General features: G+C 46.5%; 1 protein-coding gene across 2 annotated transcripts; it reads left to right on the forward strand.

Moving 5' to 3' along the window:
• The first annotated feature begins 156 nt into the window (after positions 1-156).
• On the forward strand, positions 157-19,593 carry CHRNA1 (cholinergic receptor nicotinic alpha 1 subunit). Of its 2 annotated transcripts, XM_064717913.1 has the most exons (11): positions 157-340; positions 9,862-10,113; positions 10,323-10,513; positions 12,288-12,433; positions 12,582-12,626; positions 13,063-13,172; positions 13,405-13,600; positions 14,218-14,455; positions 15,544-15,767; positions 17,022-17,261; positions 19,186-19,593. In XM_064717913.1, the coding sequence occupies exons 3-11, from the start codon at positions 10,471-10,473 to the stop codon at positions 19,315-19,317; spliced, it is 1,374 nt and encodes a 457-aa protein (XP_064573983.1). In that variant the 5' UTR covers positions 157-340; positions 9,862-10,113; positions 10,323-10,470; the 3' UTR covers positions 19,318-19,593. The 2 variants fall into 2 exon arrangements, with proteins under 2 accessions (XP_064573983.1, XP_064573982.1); XM_064717912.1 differs by lacking the exons at positions 157-340; positions 9,862-10,113 and having other exon boundaries at positions 10,133-10,513.
• The last annotated feature ends 598 nt before the right edge of the window (positions 19,594-20,191 follow it).

Raw genomic sequence — 20,191 nt, forward strand, 5'->3', positions numbered from 1 at the left:
GCAGCTTACAATTACACAGCTGTAGCTGCCCACAGTAGATGGATACACCACCAAATTTCACATGCAGACACATCCTAGGACATTTCCTTTGCACTTCAGAGATTCAGCTCTGGTGCAAACACTTTGGTCAGCCCTGCAAACGCCTCCTGGAGCAGGAGGAGCACAAGGAGGAATAATCCCCTAGTGGTCAGAACCAGCTGACAGCAATAAGGTGCCTCATTGCATCCCACCCTGCCTTGCCTGTCTGGCGGGGAGAGGGTGAGCTGCCTTTCTGCAGCTCTCCTGAGCTGGAGATTGAAGGATGCCAGGGAGGAAAAGGTGAAGCTGGGGATGTACACAGGTAAGTGTGTGGGGAATGCTGCTCTGGGCTGGGGGCTGCTGGGGGGGCAGAATGGGGGAAGTTTTGAGGGAATCTAAAGTATGGTTTAGTTTGAGGGTTTTTTCAATTATCTGTAGTATTGAAAGTGGCTTGCTGTTATAACTCCTGCACTAATTAGCGCACATTATCACTTTATTTATGGCAATGAACTGCAACAGATGGAAAACTTTGTCTCTGACCATAGCCTTGCCTCCCCCAGCCCAAAAGGAGGGGCCCACACGCTGCTCAGTCACATCTGCCTTGCACTCCAGAGCCACACATGTTCACCTCTACCTTGCTCCAAGCCAGCTCCTGAACATGCTGTATTGCCCACTGGTGCCCTGACTCTTTGTGGTGCATTTCCTCACTCAGCTTTGTGTTTTGGGTGGCTCCTCAGGCCATCCACCGCTCCTGCATGCCCTTGGGGATCCCTTGCAGTGGCTCTGGCTGGCCCTGGCACTGTCCTGTCACTGCACCCAGCTCTCAGCCGCGGCCGTGGCAGACTCGGATGTCCTCACAGTGCGACCAGGAGAAGGGATGTTCTCCCAGGAAATGCTGCAGTGCTCCAGCAGAAGCTGAGCCCGGGGAAGGGCCGTGTTCCCAGGACAGGGCTGTCCCCAGCAGTTCCAGCCATGGTGCTGGCACTCCGTGTCCACCCGAGCAAAAGGCAGCTCTTGTTCCCCAGCTGTGCAAGTAAACCTGAGCTAGGTGGCTGTAGTTGCCCTTTCTAAAGCACGTAACAGAAAGCACACAGTAAATGGCAGTAATTGGGATAATTACTGAAATAACCAGCCTCTCTCTCCCTGTCGGTGCTGCTGACACAGCTGCTGCCCTGCAGGTGCTTTCAGCTGCCTTTGGAAGCAGAGGTGCCCGACAGGTGGATCAGGGAGAGAAAAGACCACGGAAAATAACAAGCCTAGATTGCTCTGGGGATGGTCAGTGCGCACCAGGGGGCAAACAAGGTTTGTGAGCTACTAGGGAGCCTCCTGCAGGAAATGCCCCCTCTCAAGCACAGTTTTACAAGTGATTATGATAATGGAAGTTTCTGTAGGAAAGGAGGAAAACCTAAATGGGGAGCTACTGCTGAAAGAAAAACAAACAAAAAACCCAAACATAACACACAAAAAACCCAAAGCCAGAGCAAGCAAAGGCCCTACAAGCCCCCACACCCAAAAGTAAATAGAACCACCCTCCAAAAACCCATGTCAAGAAATGCAGCTCTTCCCTGCTGCCCCTGAGTGGTGACAGCAGCTGCAGCACAGCACCCGGGGTCAGGCAGCCAGGCCCTGCTGGCACCAGCACCCCCTGCTCTCCCCAAGCCTCACTTTCTGATGGGCTGTAAGGAAACTGCATGCCAAGGGATGATACAGAATGTGTTCAACACCAGATAATATCAATATTCAACTAATGAAGGCTGACCCTGTGTGCCAGGCACCCTGCTCAGCCCTCATGGAACAGAGCTGCCCCTACAGAGGGCACATCTCTTGGATGTGGGTCACATGTTGTGTTAGGGTCAGGAATGTGGGATGGAGAACCCCAACACTCAATGAAGTGTTTTCTTGGAATCTCAGGCATCTGTATGCAGGGAGTTTCCTTTATTCTCTGTAATTGTAATATTTTTATTAAATGTATAGACAAAAGCCTCCATTTTAGTCTTGTTTTTTTTAGTGTTGTAATGAAATTGATCTTTCCTGAGTGGTAATCTTTTAAAGAGGTAATGCAGAAAAAACATTGTCTTTACAGTGAATTTGAAATTTCTTTTTTGCTAACCAAGCAGATGCTTTGCATACAAGCAAATTGCATTATTTAAGTTCCATTTATTTGATTTTTTAATTAAACAAAGAAAGTGGGTATTTTTAATATTTGTATTAGTTAAGTGACAATAGAATAAATAATCTAGGTCTATGAGAAGCAAGGGCTGTCAAGTTGATTAGTTCTCTGAAGGAATTGGTTTCCATGAGGAGTAAGTGCTGTCTCAGTGCTGGGGGTACCTGTGGGCAGCTGGGCACACACACTGCAGCACCTTGCCAAAGGGCAGCTGGACACAGGAAAAGATGGGGAAAAGGGATTAAACTACAGCTCCCCACTGGAGGGATGTGTGGGCACCCCCATTTCAGACTGCAGAGCTCAGGGAAAACTCTGTGTGCAGAGGCTGTGGGCAGGGAACCTCTGGCAAGGCTTTAGGAGAGCTCTGTGATGGGGAAGCAAGCTGCCTTCTGAAACAAGAACACGAGCTATGCTAATGTCAGGTGAGCCGACAAGATGGAAAATCCTGTTATTTATGATTTGATGCAATAACAAACTTTTCTGGTCCTTCCCCCTTCAATGGCAAAGGAAAGGAGAAAAGATTTCTAAAAGCATATATGATGTACTCACTTTGTTCCTGACCTAATTTTTGCATGCTGATGAATGTTCTGCAATGTTTTTATTATAGCTATAATTATATTGCAGTTGGGGAAAAAAAACATTTAGTGAACCTAGCAATCATGGGTTTCTTTTTTAGTCGTGCAGAATTACTGCTTAGCAACTACACCTCAGCCCTGGGAAGCTTATGTAACACACGGGGAGGAGGGCCAGGACGTGTGTGTGCATCCAGGGACTGCTGAGCAAACCAGCAAGGCAAGGCCCTGTGCCCCAGAGGGCTGGGGGGTGTTGCTTTGATTTTTTAAGATTTTCTAAGCTTTCTGATGTTTACATTCTTGTAGCAAACTTTCTCACGCTTTCTGTAAATAACTTATTGTTTGGCATTCTTTTATGGAAGAAGACAAATTTGATAAGACTGTTAGTTTGTCCAGTGTCATTGGAGAGGTGGCACTTGCACCCTCCAATCCACTGTCACTTTTGGAAAGCTATAAATGTTAGCTTTTATGTCCAGCTCTTCTTCAGTTTTTCAGCATATCCTTCCCCTGCCTTAGCCATGGACATTTGGAGTTGTGCTCTTCACTAGAGCCCTTGCATAAACTGATCATTTCTTCATGGCCGGTCTCTCTCCATGGTCTGGGCCACACCACAGAGATATTCTTCTTGATGCCTCCTGCTAAATCTCAATTTGGACAGCGTGATTCAGTGATTATCGAATGTCTCTTGCTGGTTTCATGGTCAGAGTAACATTTTTCTTTGATCTCTCCCAAGAGTGATGTCAGTAAGCTGCTCAAGGAACTTGTTTAAGAGCTTTTATTTAGATGTCCTTTTGTATTTCTCATATATTTTGTCTCAAGGACATGTATAGCTTCTTGGATTGCTCAGGTGTTTATCAGTACTCTGCCTTGGTCAATTGGAGCAAATGGTTCTCAGGCCTCTGGGATCCTCTGATTAATGTATTTCCTGAGGCAATTAGGCCTTATTTTGAAATATATATTTGGCAGACAACCAGGATTTATTTTCAAGCACTAGGTCGCCTGTAATTTTTCTTTCTTGCTACCAAGCCTAGAGATTGAATGCTAAGCTTTCTCTCTTTGCCTCTTTTTTATGACTCATTACTAACTCTGTCACTAATGCAAATAGGATTGTACAACTATTAAAATTACTCATTCTATAGATTAATATTCATAAGGTAGTGTATCCTAAAGCTTGCCTGAAGGATCATTCACTAAACTCAAAAGAACTGAACAGAGCACCATGCTGTTGCTCACTCAAATCCAGTACTTGCTCTGTTCTCAAAAAGGGGAAGGTGAGAGATTCTTCTAATTTGTTATCTGCTCTTTTATCCTCTTTCATGTTTTCCAGCATCATGATGTTGGACATATGTTGTTTATACCAGGCAACAACTCTCATATGACATCTTGCACTAAACTGCTGGAGTTCAGGTGCACTGAGATTGCTGCAAGGTGAGTTAGACACCACCAGTGTGGTGCAGGACAAGTTACCCGACAGAAAGGGAGGTTTGCAGTCCAGCGGAGTACTTTTATTTAAAGTAGACAGAGGCCAATAATGAAATAGATGTGAGGAGGTGCAACATCTGCTGCAAGGTCAGTTGCATTGACACTTGCAAATCCCTTCCTCATGGAAAGCTGTGAGCTTCTCCTGAAAGTACTTCTTGCCATTTGGAGAAAAGGCATCATTTCCAAATGTGTTACAGTATCTTGGGTTTAAATTTTTTTCAAAAAAATCCCAGACCCCAGCAGTCCACGCTCAGCAATCCAAATGCTCACTCTTCTCAACCATTTCAAATACACTGCAATGCTGAGCCTCTACAGCTCCTTCATGCCCCCTCATTGAAGGAAGAATTGAGGCCTGCCCACAGTTAAATTTGAAGTTCTCTCTCTGTAGCATAAACCAAGAGGGGTTTGTCAGAAGCTGCAGAAAAGAATCAACTTGGCATTGACTGGTGAGGATATTGGCAGTGGGGAAGCTACAGGAGCAGTCACAGGTACTGCCATGGAAGTGGGGACTGGCCTGTTCAGTCTGAGTCCATCCTCCCCCAGCATTAGGAGGAATCTGCCATTCTCTTTCTCTTGGTGGGAGGCAAACCCCCAGTGGTGTTCCCTTCTTGCCCTGCAGCTCAGATGCCAGTTCAGCCTCACACCTGAGCTGTGGGCAGGTTGCTGACAGTGTCAGTGAAGGCTGGGGCTCCTGCTGCTGCCACAACCCTCCTGCAGAGCCAGCAGCCAGCACAGCAGCCTCCCCAGGACCATCCCAGTGCACAGTGACCTGCCAGTGCAGGGGGCACAGAAAGGGAAGAAAGGGAAGATTAAAAGTTTTCAGAATTGGTTACCTAAAGTAGCCAGGAAAAGTGACCAAGAGAATTGCTCACATGGAATGTACCTTTTGGTGAAGGCAGTGTGGTTGGGCTGGATGCTGCATGTGTACCACCTGGACACTGCTGAGCTGCTCTCACCTCAAACCACTGCTGTGCTGAGCTTCAGAGCTGAAACCTGTCCTGTGTGAGCACAGGCAGTGTGCAAGCTCCAGGGCTGTGTGACAAGGCCGTGCAGATGTAGCTTTGTCTACTAGGAGGATGAACCTCACAATCAGGCTGATCCATAACCCAGGCTTTGTTAACACTCATTAAACTGGAACTGTTTCAGTGCCAGTTTCTCTTGTGGGGCTGCTCCTCTGGCCCCTGCACAGCCTGGCTTGCACTCACATTGCTCCCCTTGCTGTGCAGTGTGTTTACCAAGGTATTCCCCCAACTGCCTTGAGTATGGTGTTTTGCACTCCTGTCAAATCCCAAATATTGGTGAGCAGAGAAATCTGGAATTTGTCTTCATGTGAAATGCTGAGTAAAATCTGTGGGGCTGTCAGAGGAGGGGAGCCACCCCTGACTCCTGCCTGGTGCTCAGTGTCCCAGCCATTCGTGCCTTGCCATTGGCAGCCCCCACCCTCCTGCAGGCACCCAGTTGTCTCTCTGATGTTTCTGAAGGTGTTGCTGGAGTTTAGGCTGTATTTTTGGTTTTCTGTTTTATCAACTGTAAATACAAGCTTGTAAGTTCCCTTTTGTCTAACACAGCCAAGATCTTGCAGGCTGCCAAGGAGGCAAAATAAATTTTGTGTGATAGGTGAGAGCTACACACCAGGAGCCACAGAAGTCAGTATTTTCCACTAATTACCAAGAAAATTCTGTGTGTGTTGGCAAAGATCCCAGCATAAGCAATAAAAGTGAGTATTTGGCATGAGGTCAGTCCTGGGTAAAGCACATATCAACAATTCCAAGTGTGTCATGTACAGGAGTAGAAGTCTGTCCCTGGGAGCGTGGTGGAGGGTGGCATTTCCTGCTTTAAAACACTCTGCAGGCTCAGGTAGCCCAGTGAGGTAGATGTTGACTTTTTGAAGGCAAACACTGCAGCCCCAGGTGAGAGGGATGCTTTGCAGGGATCTGTGGGGTTTTCTGGGACCAGTGAGGGCTTAGGGAGGGGAAGCTCCATGTGGGGAGGGAGAGGGCTTTGCCACTCAGCTCACTGGCAGGATTAAAAATAAACCAAACTTGTTTCAGTGTGTTTATCCAGATATAACAGCAATGAGAGAACCTGCACCCCAAAGGCAGGCACCCTGGGGCTCCCACAAGGTTACAGAGGTGTCCTCAGGATCACAGAAGTTGATCCTTGTTGTACTCGCTGCAGGTGTGATGTGGGATGGTTTAGCAGGTCTGCCTTTCACCGGGGCACTGGAGTTCCATGGGAAGCAGGTGACATCCAGAGGGATATTTATGCTCCCATCCCACAGCTGGAGTTATATGGGGAATGTGTGCCCCATGTTTCAGGATTTGTTTTGTATTTGGGAGTGATGACATTGCAGAAGGGCTGCAGTCAATTATATCCTTGTGGGCAGCAGAGAAGGGCCTGTGTCAATCTGGGCAGCAGCTTTAAGCATTAAAACAACCCTGCATTGCCACCTCTTCCTCCCCCTGGCTGTTCAGTGGAGCACCCCTCAAAATGCCTTCAGCAAAAGTCTGAACTATGGAACACTGGCCAAAATAGGTCAGAGCTCATGGGAGCTGAACCAGCAGATTTTTGTGAAGCTAAACTTGAACAGCCTGCTCTGCAGTTAGTCCAGTGGAGAATCATCATTAGAAACAGGCAGATGTATCTAAACAGGTAAATGGGAGCATCCAGAGAAATACTTCAGGCTAAATGCTCCTGTGGTCCCACTCAGTGTATGGAATGGGGCAGGGATATGACACATGTATTTCCAGAATTCAGGTTATGCTGAGCTCCACTTTCTGCACTGGCAGTAACTCTATTAAATACTTACATCTGAATATGCACTTAAAATATAGTAATGTCACCTCCAGAAGCAGAGACTCCTAGGATCTGGTTTCCCTGTTTGACTGGGGTCCTTTTCCTTGTTCTTCTCTTTCTTTCCAGACTCAAGTTCTTATTTTTTTTCCAGAAGCATCATTCAGATTAGATAACTGTGCACCATGTCTCTGCCATAACATGAAAGCTCTGTAATTGCTGAGTTTAAGATCACCACTTCTGAGCAAGTTTTTGGTATTTTCAATTCCTTTGGGTGATGTAATAGAAAACAGAGAAAATATCTGCTGAAACCCAACTTGCCACAAACATCCGTGGTGATAAAACATTTTTGTGGGTTGGTGGAGGTGTATCTGAGTATGGAAAACTGCAGCTTTGGATTTCTTGATTTGAGGAATTTAATCTTTATCAATACGTTCTGACATGTATATTAATGATTAGCATATTCTTATGGGCACTGGAGTAAGCTGGGCAAGTACAGTCCTCCAGCATCTCAAGACTGGCATTAATTCCTGGTGAATTTCTTGTGGAAAATGTTTGCTCCCCGTTTTCTCTCGCCAGGGAGGGTTTGCGGTCGGGCAGCCGTGCGCGGCTCATCCCTCATCCAGCTGTTGCCATCTGGCGGCCGCGGGGCCGAGCTGGGATCCAGCGGGAACGTGTGCCGGGATGTAAATCTGGGAAATCTGGGAACGGACGCGTGGCAAACTCACAAATGTTTGTCTGCCGTCTGCCTTACAGGGCTGCCATAATCTACTGCGGCCAGCAATGCCATTTTCCCGATACAAAAATGCATTTAAAAAGGTATATACTGCATTTGAAAACTGAAGCTAAAACTGCTGGACAGTGCTATTATTTTCAAGCCTTCGTTCCTTTAATTTCCCTGATGTACTCTCTAACCTTTCTCTGTTCTTTTGGTTAGTTTTTCTTCTGCTTCTCAGCACCTCCACCCTCCCACAGGCCCTGTCGTCCGTGTGTCTGCTGGAGCCTCTGGCACCGGCTCTCTTCCACTGGGCACTGCCTCTCTGCTCGCAATTCTGTGACAGAAATTCCACTTAGCGCCTTCTATTCCTCACTCTGTCCAAAGCATCAGGTGTTCTGCCCACCTTGCCCGTGCCTGGGCAGTGCCACTCTGCCAAAGCTCCTCACCTGCGGGAATATTGGTTCACAGCTGGCTGTCCCTGGGCAGGAGCCCTTGTTCCTCACACATGGATGGAAGGAGCTGTGCCCTACATCCAGCAAGCAGGGAGTTTGCTGCTTTCCAATCCATCTGAATGAGGCTGGTCTGCCTTACTATGGGGGGTAGTGGGTTTGTGTGAAGGATGGGGAGGGAGCTCATAAAAACAAGCTGAAAAGGCTGGAGTCAAGATAGATGTTAAAAGGGATTTTTATGTGGGAAAGAAACGTTTGTCAAAAAATTCGCTGAATACTCTGAAGGAAAAAAGAAAAATACCCGCCCTAACAATTGATCAAATTCAGGCATTCAGTGTAGCTCAGCCCCTTCCCTTGCTTTTCCACCTCGGTCATGATGGGTCACATTCCCTAGCCGAACAACAAGCAGCACTCATTTCTCTCTCCATATTTAACTGCAGTAGCTCAGGTTGCCTCAGGTTTTTTGCGAGGTAAAAGGCTTTGTGTCCCTGCCAGGGAACATTTCTCAGAGCCAGGCTGCTGCTCCCCAAAGGCCTTCCACAAATACCTGCTCCTTCCTCTTCCAACACAGCGCTGGCTCCCAGGCTGGGGCGGCTGCAAGAGCCACAAGCCCTTGTGGGGCTGCAGAGCCGCTGGGGCCCCCATGCCCTCTGCACCTGCCAGCCCCAAGGGACAGACCTGTCAGGACAGACAGACAGACACCTCTGCTAGCCGAGAACTGTCGTGTGCCAGGGTGTGGAAACACCCATCCATCTTGCAGCCCTGCTGGGGTGGGCAGGAATGCTTTGGGAGCCCGAGAGGATCCGGAGGGCCCTGGTCAGCATTCCCACAATGCCTCCATGGAATTGTATCTCCACGGCAGCTGCCGGCCTGGGATAAAGGCTGGGAGCACTCAGACGCGGGTTTGAAACAAGATCTCTGCAACAATGGGAGTTGCTGGCCAGGAACCAGGCCAGAGTTATGTAGATGGAGAGTTTGTACTGGAGGAGAAATGTAAAGGCGGAGGCTGGATGCTTACTGGAGGGAGGTGGGTGAGGGAAAGTGATTAAAAAATAATTAAAATAATAACAAAGGCATCCAGCATGAAACACCAAGCCAGCTGGCAGACAGCACCAAGGATATACAGCAGAAATAGAAAATACCTCTGGTGTCACCCAGAGGCAAAGCTAAGGAAGGGTTTGTGGGGAATGTTTTCTGGAAAAGGGAATTTGGAACACAGTGTAAGAATGGCTGTGGCAGGTCACCCAGAGCCATGTCCTATCTCCACATGGCAGCTGCCTGAGAAAAATGCAAGAACACCATTAGCATTTGGCAATCTATCCCCAGGACACCACCCCAGAGTCAGAGATAGACTTCTTAGGGGGAGTGTGTGTGTGTACATTCAATAGTATAAAATTATCTGGCAGACTATTTTTTCTGAACAGGGATAGACCTCTGCAAAGAGACACTCCTGTGGCACCCAACTCCACTGCAGACACGCTCTGTGAAGAGCTGTCTTGGTTAAGGTGGACAACTTTTGCCTCAATATTCTCTACTTTTTATCATGGCGACAGCAAGTGAATCCAAATCTGCCTTCTCCAGACCATTTGGGATTTTACAGACACTACCAAAGCTCTCTGTCTTGCTTTCAGACTGATGGCTCATACTCTCTATCTGTTCCAGGTACAGAAGCCAATTTGCACTGTGGATGTTGTTGTCACTTTCTCCTGGGCCTCTTCCAAGTCTTTTGAAACCAGATGACCTGAACTGCAAAGAACATTCACAGATTTATAGTGGCATCTTTCCTTTTTGCTTCATCTCCTCTCCTGGAAACTGATGGACTGGCTTTTCTCATGCTGCTGAACACTTCACAGGACTCTCTCTCTCAAGGTTTTGTTCCTGAGTGATATTGTTGAGCTCAGAGTAGATAATCATGTATGTATAAGGTAGATAGTTGTGTGTATATAAGTGTGTGCAGTATATATATTTGTGCTCAGTTACTTACAGATAATTCTTTCTTAGTTTATTTGTGTGTGTATTTGTTTAGTAAGTCACAGACCACATTGATACTTAGAAAAAAAATGACCTTTTGTAAACCACAGAAGATATTTGATGGGTGAAACACACTGTGCTCCCGTTTCCAGCCCGGCAGGGCAGTGGCCCTCAGCTGTCACTCCCAGAACAGGTGCTGTAAACCAACACCCTGCTGGGTGTGCTTTGGCAGCACAGCCCCCTCTCAAGAGACTCCGAGTGCTTTGTGCGTGCCTCCATCTGTATGACTGCGGCAAGAGGATGATGAAGGTCCGTTGTGTGCTCCTCCTCCTCATCTGCACAGGTAAGGTGTTCCAGCTGTTGCCTTGAAGGGGGGTTGTCTCCTTCCAGGGCTCTGCATGTACATCAGCACGAGCAAGGATGTGTTCCAGGAGGGGCCTGTCCCACTGGTAAGGTTTTATGAACACACCCAATCATTTATAAGAAAGCTTAGAGGGGTGCATTAAGTAGCAGCTCAGATATTTGTAATTTCAGGCACCAGATATTTTCAGTGGAGAAGTTTGTGTTTAATTGGTTTTGTCTCTGCAATCTTTTTTTCATGCCCCCGTTTGCCTTAGTGCTACATGTATTTCAAAATATGGGAAAGGATCTAGTAAGCATGACTTGGAATGGGAAAAATCATTACAAGGAGTTTCATTAAGTTGTAGGGTGACTGACAAGGAGGTAGAATTGATTGGCAGCTGCATGTGTTGTACTGAGCTAAATCTTTTTGAACTGTCCCTTAAAAGAATAAATATTTGTAATCCTAAAAGCTTTTCAGAAAATTCAAGCAGTATACTAAATTCCTACCAAGCTACACCAGAAGGGAGCAAATGTGAAAGGATTTTAATAGCGTTAATCAAGCATAGAGCTTCAATTAGATGGGTTGTTGTAATCATAACTTAAACATTGAAAGATGCCTCCTGTCTACCCTCACTCAGCCTCCTGGCAGAGGAAGCAAACAGTGTCTGTCTGCAACAGACAGCTTTTCTGATTGGCATCCAAGTACTTTAATATAATCTCATGGCAGGACAAGGCCAAGGCAGAACCCTTGGCAATCTCAGCTCAGCTACGTGAAAGCTGATGAAAAGTCAGTTAGAAAACCAGCAGAAACCCTAGCTTAGGTTGGAGTCAGCAGCAAAATTCTTGTTGACTTCTGTGGCCCAGGATTCAACAGAGAGTGGGAGACGAGGGTGCAATCTGCCAACTGGAGGCTCAACTGTTCTGCTCCCTCTCACTGCCTTTAAGAGAGGAGACACAAAAACATCCCCAGGCACCCCTCCCATTTGCTTTCCCCCCTGTACCAGTGAAGCAGCTACAGTCTGAGGACATTGTGTGCCTGCTACAATCTGAGGTGATTGTGTGCCTGCTCCCCCTGCCCCAGGCTCTCTGGAGGCAGGGCCCGTCTGTCCCCAGTGCCCTTGCTTCTTGGCACGGCAGTGCCATGCACAGCACTGCGAAGGCTCCCATGGAACGGGGCTGTTCCCTGCCATTTTCACCTGGGAAGTTTTTCTTTCACGGCTCTTTGGCGCAGCACAGCCAAGTCAGGCTGGGCAGCCTGTGGGCAGAGCCGGCCATGGACCTACCCCACACAGTGAGCGGTTTCCTTCTCTCACCACCTGCACAACCCCAGCAACTCCCATTGTGGAGAGGAGCTCTTGTTCCACTTAGACTGCAGATGCAAGGAGTGGGGATGGTGATGGCTTCTCCATGACTGGTGTGCTTGGCCCTCACCTTTAATGTCAGTGTCACAGAAGGTCTGTGGGGTTGAAGGTGGAAAAGGCAACATTAGAAACCCCTGAGACTGGACATTTTCTGTGTTTAACAGCCCATAAGTACTGCATGTTAGCACAGTTTCAGGCTGGAAGACTCCTGATGTTCAGTCTGATGTTCATGATCCTGCCTGTTTGCATTTGTTCATCTCCTGGTGGGAGGCCATTGTCACAGGGAGGACTTGGTGTCATCCCCCACCAGCAGCTTGCCTGGCAGCATTTCCTCTGTGCCAGCCTCAGACCGATGGAGCTGTAGCCCTTCCCTGCCCCTCCTGACTCTTGTTGTCCTTTCTGGCTGTTGTGCAGCTGGGCTGGCCCTGGGCTATGAGGACGAGACCCGCCTGGTGGAGGACTTGTTCAGTAACTACAACAAGGTGGTGCGGCCTGTGGAGGACCATCGCGAGGCCGTCGTCGTCACCGTGGGGCTGCAGCTCATCCAGCTCATCAGCGTGGTACGGTGGGACACGGGTAGTGTTGAGTCACTGCCTCATGTGATCGTGCCAAATGGTGGTGTTTTTCTAAGGAAACCATTTTTATCCTTTAATCCTGATGCTTGCTGGTACTGTCTGCTTTTTTTTTATCCCTTTCCTTTTTTTTAAGGATGAAGTAAATCAGATTGTGACAACCAATGTGCGCCTGAAACAGGTAACTCTAAATATTCTTAAGCATTTAATCTAATTCAAATAAATGCACTCAACACAGTAAGGAATTGACTACACTCTCATACCTTCAGGGGCAGCCTGGAGAGGTGGGTCAGACAGTAGAGCATTTCTTCTTACTGAGATCTAAAGATTAAAGTACTCTAGATGCTAAGAGTTTTAAGAAAAGCATTTGGGGTTGTATTTCAAACAGTAGGCATCTGATATCTTTGTGTTATTTTCTTTTGGGGTTTTTGGTTTTTTTTAATAAGCTTCTTATACCAAAGTATAAGTTAATGTAAAAAATGAGCTGGGGGTCCCACTCCCACATGTGTATGCTTACCTGCATGTCCCAAAGCAAGGGAGAAGCTGTTTCTGGGAAGTACTCAAACTAACCCCAGTGCTGGGAGGGGCTCTCAGGGACTGAAATCTTCCCTCTTTAGCAATGGACAGACGTCAACCTCAGATGGAATCCAGATGACTACGGTGGCGTAAAAAAAATCCGCATCCCCTCAGATGATATCTGGCGGCCAGACCTTGTTCTTTACAACAAGTAAGGGGTGCCAGCTGCTCAGGGAGGGAGGGGAGAGGAGCTCTGCCTTGTGGCACCACCCTGGTGGGACAGTTTTCCCATGACATCTGTTCCAGTGGGTACAATTCCTCAGGGAAAGCCTCTCCAGGAGCAGGCACTGGGGAGTCATTTGACCCACAGCCAGAGAAATCCTTTTGTGACTCTGCTGATTATGCTGCCCATATTGCTTTCAATGTCCTTGTTCCTTCTGCAGTGCAGACGGGGATTTTGCCATTGTAAAATACACCAAAGTCCTTCTGGAGCACACAGGTCGGATCACCTGGACACCACCAGCCATTTTTAAGAGTTACTGTGAAATCGTAGTCACACACTTCCCCTTTGACCAGCAGAACTGCAGCATGAAGTTGGGAACTTGGACATACGATGGCACAGTGGTTGTTATTAACCCGGTAAGCAGGGAGTCTGTAATTGGGAAAAGCAGCAAAGACCTGTACGTGTTTTTTTAAGAGAGATCTCAGATTTAGAATGGAATATGACCTAGTTCTGACAGGAAAAACAAGAAGACCCTACCTGTAAAAGAGAAAATTCTCATTTGTAGATCTGACACAAGATTTCCTGGTTTGGCTCCTAAATTCTTCTTACATATTATCCCTGTGCCCTGACAGTCTCCTGTCTGTCCTCTGGCAGCTTTGCACCACTTTTTATGGTGCTGCCTGTTCTACTTCTGTTTGTTTTCTTGGGTTTAGAGTTTTCTGAGGGGGTATATTTTCTCTGCTCATGACTTTACACTGCCAAAGACTCCTTCCCTGTTCCCTCAGGTACATCTCCTGTCTGTCATATTTTTTCAGTCTACTATCCTGACTGTTTCTGTAAAATATTCAGTTGAATGCTGTGTAGAGGCTGGTATTCTAAGGAAAAATAACATAGATGAGAGTTTTTTACTCACAAAAAAACCCCACAAAGTGCATGAGTTATTTGGAATCACATTCCTGAGCCAAACCTGCTAAGTTTTGATTTGGCTCAGAATACCTGGCATTAAGAATTTGTTGGGGTGTTTTGCTGCCAGGAGAGCGATCGTCCAGACCTGAGTAACTTCATGGAGAGCGGGGAGTGGGTGATGAAGGACTACCGTGGCTGGAAGCACTGGGTTTACTACGCCTGCTGCCCTGACACGCCCTACCTGGACATCACCTACCACTTCCTCATGCAGCGCCTGCCCCTCTACTTCATTGTCAACGTCATCATCCCCTGCCTGCTCTTCTCCTTTCTAACAGGGCTCGTTTTCTACCTACCCACAGATTCAGGTATAAAAACGTATTCATTCTACTTCCATAGAAATTTCTCTTCTTCTCTAAGAAATTCCTGAGAAATTCCCAGTATTTGAAACCACCAGCCAGCTTGAAGGCCAGTGCATACTAAAACTGGACATTTCCACTGAAAGTAATGGCTTTAAATATTCTGCAAAGAAAGGATAAGTGCTGAAAACTGAAACTGTTGATAGAAATAAATTGGGGTGCTTTCCCACAGAAATTGCTGACTAGCTATCCAGTTAACTTCTGCAAATTAAAGATTTAGCTGGATAATTTTTATGTTTTGCCCTAGGTAGTCAGTGTGTTAGTATGTCCTGCAGTAAAATGAGCACACAGGGGTGACAGAGGCCCTTCTGCATTGTGTGAGAGCAGAGAGCTCATTACCTGCTCACACACACATCACTTTGTGTGACACAGAGTAATTCTGACCTGTTCTGGCCTCCTTTGTCTCTGCTGAGCCACTCATGCTCCCTGAAACCATTTCATCTCCTTGATTCTTTTTGCCTTTTGTCGGCTTTTCATACCACTTAATTTCAGTGTATGCCCCTTCTTATTAAATACTTGATGCATTTTTTAAAGTGGAAAACTTTCTACAAAATTGAACTGGATTTAAAAAAATGTGTGAATAATGTTTTGTAATTCATTTTTGACACCATCCACATGCATAGCAACTGACCTGATGTCAGATGTGATTTTAGTCTGCTCTCTCAGCCCAGAGACAGAGAGTAAGGGAAGCAAACCCTCAGAAAGCTGTGGAGCAAGCACAAAGGTGCATATGCTGCATTGTTCAAAATGCAGAGCCCACCAAATGCTCCTAGCAAGTAAAAATATTCAGCACCCACCCACACCTCAGCCCAGTCATTCCTGGTAATTCCCACCTTAGTGCTGGAGCAGATGCTGTTAGGCTCTCAGGTTTGCCAAGCCTACTTGCTGCTTTGGATGCTGGCAGAGATGATGGCACTACAAATGCACACAGGTGTTTGTGTGAACAGCTCTCACCCATCCTGCTTCCCAAACCAATGCTCTCTGTACTGATTGATAGGACCAGCAATGATTTTGGGGATCTGGCTTTTTTACGACAGGTGAGAAAATGACCCTCAGCATCTCTGTCCTGCTGTCCCTGACTGTGTTCCTGCTGGTCATCGTGGAGCTGATTCCCTCCACCTCCAGCGCAGTGCCTCTGATTGGCAAGTACATGCTGTTCACCATGGTGTTTGTCATCGCCTCGATTATCATCACCGTCATCGTCATCAACACCCACCACCGCTCCCCCAGCACGCACACCATGCCCCCCTGGGTCAGGAAGGTGAGCTCTGTGCCTTAGCACACCTTCTGCTTTCACCAAATGCTCCATATTTTATTGGCAGGTCTTCTAATAAAAGTCAAAAAGAATTGGGGAGGTAAATGCGTCACATTAAAGAGCACAAGAGCCAGTGTTTACTACCTAGCTGTGTGTAAAGTCAGCAAGATTGCTAAGGTGCTCCTTGAATTAACAAAATTGTGCACTGGGGTAGATCCTTGCAGGGAACAGATGAGACAAAACATGGGCAGCTAAAGGTAGGGAATGGGAAAAGAAAATGTCCATCTGGATTCAAATTATGTATCCTGGCCTAATTCTCCACTGACTGCAAGGCACTACTGCCTGCCAGTGACCAGCCACCAGCCTGCATGAGTGCAGAGCACAAAGGCCACTGGGAATACCTGAGTTCAGCATCCCATTTTGCAAAAAATGGTTTAGCAAAAGCTACAAAATCTTCTCTGTAGTTTTCCAGTATAGAGTTGCTCTGCAGCCCTTGGGAGATCCTTGCACAGGAGTCTAAATGGTAATCATAAGACACAGAAAAAATTGGTTGTCTGTCATTACAAGTTCTTTGCCAGGGAGACAGTATCAAAGACCATCTGATTTATTCAGTAATCCTTGCTGTTTTGAAGCCTGCCTGGGTTCATACTAAACCATGACACAAAAGGAGGTTTTTCTGTGTATTTCTAATTATGTTTTTAAGGTTACAGCTTGTATTAAATTCCCTCTGCAGCATAAACAACCTCTGCAGAAGGGAAACTTCAGCAGGAAATGCTGCATGTGCTTAACATTGCTTTGGCAGCAAGTCTCTTACTGTAAACCTTATATACCTGTATAGCAAACATTCATAATAGCAAAATCAAACCTAAGTAGCCAGAAGAGTTTCTTTGCAGTCCAATCTTCAAGTCAGATTTGTAGGCAATGTGTTTCAAGTTAGATGGGATGGCTGGAGCTCTGTCAGCCTGTGCCAGCTGAGGATGTGCTCCGTGGCATCACCCACACTTCAGGTGTGGATGCTGGGTGTAGGGCAGGGGGTGGCCGGCAGCAAACACGCTGCAGGCCTGCGGGGACTCCCTCTGCCCCGGGACACGAGGTGACAAAAGCCCCGGTGCGACTGAGGCGTGGGCTGGGACACAGTCGGAGAGGGAATGTGCAGCACGGGAAGGATCCGGGAGGGGAGAGCTGTCTTTGTTCAGCACAGCTGCAGCTGTAGCGCAGCCCCACAGAGCAGCCACTGTCATCTTCTCCCTTTGTTCGCAGATCTTTATTGACACAATCCCAAACGTCATGTTTTTCTCTACAATGAAACGACCATCAAGAGACAAACAAGACAAAAATATTTTTTCAGAAGATATTGATATTTCTGACATTTCTGGGAAGTCAGGTTCTGTGCCTGTCAACTTCTACTCCCCGCTTACCAAAAACCCAGATGTGAAAAATGCTATAGAGGGAATCAAATACATTGCAGAAACAATGAAATCGGACCAAGAAGCCAGTAATGTAAGGCTTTGTTGTTTTGTTTTTGTTTTTTTTGTGCATGATTCATTTCTAGCTTTCAGGTTGCTACATCTTACTTTTTTGGCAAAATATCCCTGCCTTACAAAAACACTCCAAGCCCTGGTTTGGCTCCAGCAGTGGATGGTCTTCTCCCCTTAAGGGAGTCAACAAAGAGCAACAAATAATTGTCACAGATGTTAATTGAATATTGGCTTCCCAAAATAATAGAAGAGGAAAAAGTGTCAGTGCCAAGGTTTTCTTATGTGATATGTGAAGCCATAGAGATGCAGTGTCTTTGAGTAGGAAACCAGTTTCAACAATTATAAGCAAGTTCCAAAACACATTTCTTTGGTCTCCCACTCAGGCATCTTGCCCCTGTAGTAAGTAAGATCCTGCCGCTTTTGGAAACCCAGGAAGCAAGGCAAACTCTAAAAACCCTAGTAGTGTTATCTGAGAAGTGTTAAATGTAACTTACAAATTATATTTCCAATTTTGATAAGGTTTTGTTTTATTCCTGAATACAAGTAGTCCCTCCAAATGAAGTATGTTATGAGCTACTCTGATTACTGACTTTTTCCACATTGCAAGCCAAAGGAAGGATAAAAGCATATAGTCACACATGGCAGCGTTCCCTAGGAAAACCTAGCTCTGCCTCCTTCTAGCACATTCAGTACAATTAACCCCTCTTTTATTTCAGCTTTCACAGCTCACGCAGCTTTTGCAAGGCTAACTCAGTCCTGGTATTTCACCTTCCTAGGTGGTCATAGACCTTTCCTGTTGAGCTGCAGGCTGGTCTGAAGGCAGGGGAGCTCTCTGACAAAATAATTTGACTCACTCTCTTGAAAACGAGGTGCTTCCTTGCCACCGACAGGATTTACACCACGGTGTTTGTTCCTGTGACCAAATTCCTGGAGCATGTGGGATGGCTCTGGCTGTAGTCTCATGTTCCCCGTGACTCCTTCGCCTCTCTGCAGACAAATTGCTGTCTTCAGCAGGGCTGGCATGGCTTCAACATCTCTGGGCTCCACTTCCTCCCTGGCTTACAAGGAGGGTCTTCAGGTTACCAGCAAACACCCCCTTCGGAAGTGGAGCCCAGCTGTTTGTGTCATCTGGGCACTAGTGATATATCGCTTCCAGGGGGTTTCAAAAGTCAAGTTTCCTAAATAAACGAAAGGTTCTGAAGGCTATCACTTCACTGCATTTGCTTCTGAACCACCTCAAAACAGTAGTCATTGTCAGTGTCCTCTAGATAAATTACAGCAGCCTCTTCTGCTTATGGCAGCACCAAGGCACAAGCAGAAGCTGCTTTAGGCCAGCACATGTCACTCCTTCAGGTGGAGTTCCAGGGTGGAAATCATGAGCCCCGCTGTACTTGGTGCCTTGCACTCTGCATGTTCTTACTGTGCTGGGTTCCCAGTGAAAAGGTACAGAGCAAGTGGCTCGTGGTGTCCCACAACTAGAAAAAAGACTAATGGAGCTACCAAGAAGGTTTTACAAGGCATTAGAGTGTATGGAAAGCAGGGGTTAGGGTTAAATTATTAGGAATTGACTAGATATCTCATGAGAAAAAAAAAGCAAGGGAAAAACAAAAGTCATTTGAGTCAAACTAAGCATTTTGCTTTCAAGATTTTAAACTTTCTTTCAGAAGCAACAATTGGCCTAATAAGCTTTTCAACATTTTTTTTAATGAAATTGTCCAGCAAATTGCCAGGGTTTCTGGTTAGTTTAGCGTTGAAACTTGTATTTCTAGGTTGTTTAGGCTTTCTTAACCACTGACCTGCTTTTGAGAAAAAAATGAGCATTTTTTGCATAGCAATAATGGCACTTAGGGAAGAGCCTTCCCCTTGTTCAAGATAGTAAATTACGAGAATCCTGTAACAAACAGGGCTCTGCAGAGATTTTACCATCTCCTTTGTTTCTTTCCCAGGCTGCAGAAGAATGGAAGTTTGTTGCAATGGTGCTTGATCATCTCCTCCTTGGCATATTTATGCTAGTTTGTTTTATAGGAACATTAGCTGTATTTGCTGGTCGCCTTATTGAATTAAATCAGCAAGGATGAACGTCAGCTGGAAACTATTTGCTGCCCTAAACATCTGAGAGCATCATGACCATCAGAATCTGGCCAGCCTCTGAAAGGTTCACTGACAGGAATCAGTAACCACTGGGAAAGAGCAGGGATAATAAAACGTAAGGCCCCATACTTAGCACGTCTGAGCTGCTGCTCAGCAGTATTTAACTGCCAAAAAGAAACACTTGCATTAGTGGTAAAAGTGAATGGCTGTCAGCCAGGTTTTGTTGTGTTTTACCCTTTATTAAAAATGTTAATGTATAATAAGGTTGTCTGACTTTGTAAGCAACAGATACTATTCCAGTGAAGTCAATAGCAGTGTAATAAGCTTTAGCTGAGCTGTAAATCTGTATCCAACTTTGGCATTCAAGCTGGTTTTAATATCTGTTCTGTGGCTTTTGTATTAGCAGAGTCACTCCTCTGATAATACTAGATACAACCGTCAGAAATATCTCAAACTCCATGCTTAAGCACTTGATTTTCATGCACAAATCTGAACTGACTGTCTGTCATGAATTAGTCTACCCATAGAATCTTGCTGCATCAAAGGGGAGAGTCTTGTCTTTATAGTGGGAAGGATCCAACCTGTTTCTAGAATAATCTCCAAATTCAGCCTACTCTGCTTTTGGAAGGTTGGTTTCCACACTGCGCCTTCGACCTTGAGGGTGTTCATTAAACACAATTCTCTGTTTCCGAAGCCGTCCCTGCCCCGCTGGTCCGGCGGCGGCTCCCGGCCGTGCCCGAGCGCGGCCCGCTAACGGGAGCGCTCCTCCCGGAGCCGCTCCGCCCAAAACTTGAGCAGCAGCTCGCTCTGGTGGCCAAAGCAAAGCACTGCTGCCTCTGCCCGGCACCGCCGGACTTTGTT

This window comes from Zonotrichia leucophrys, chromosome 7 (assembly GCF_028769735.1).
Source record: "Zonotrichia leucophrys gambelii isolate GWCS_2022_RI chromosome 7, RI_Zleu_2.0, whole genome shotgun sequence".
In the NCBI taxonomy this organism is placed as follows: domain Eukaryota; kingdom Metazoa; phylum Chordata; class Aves; order Passeriformes; family Passerellidae; genus Zonotrichia; species Zonotrichia leucophrys.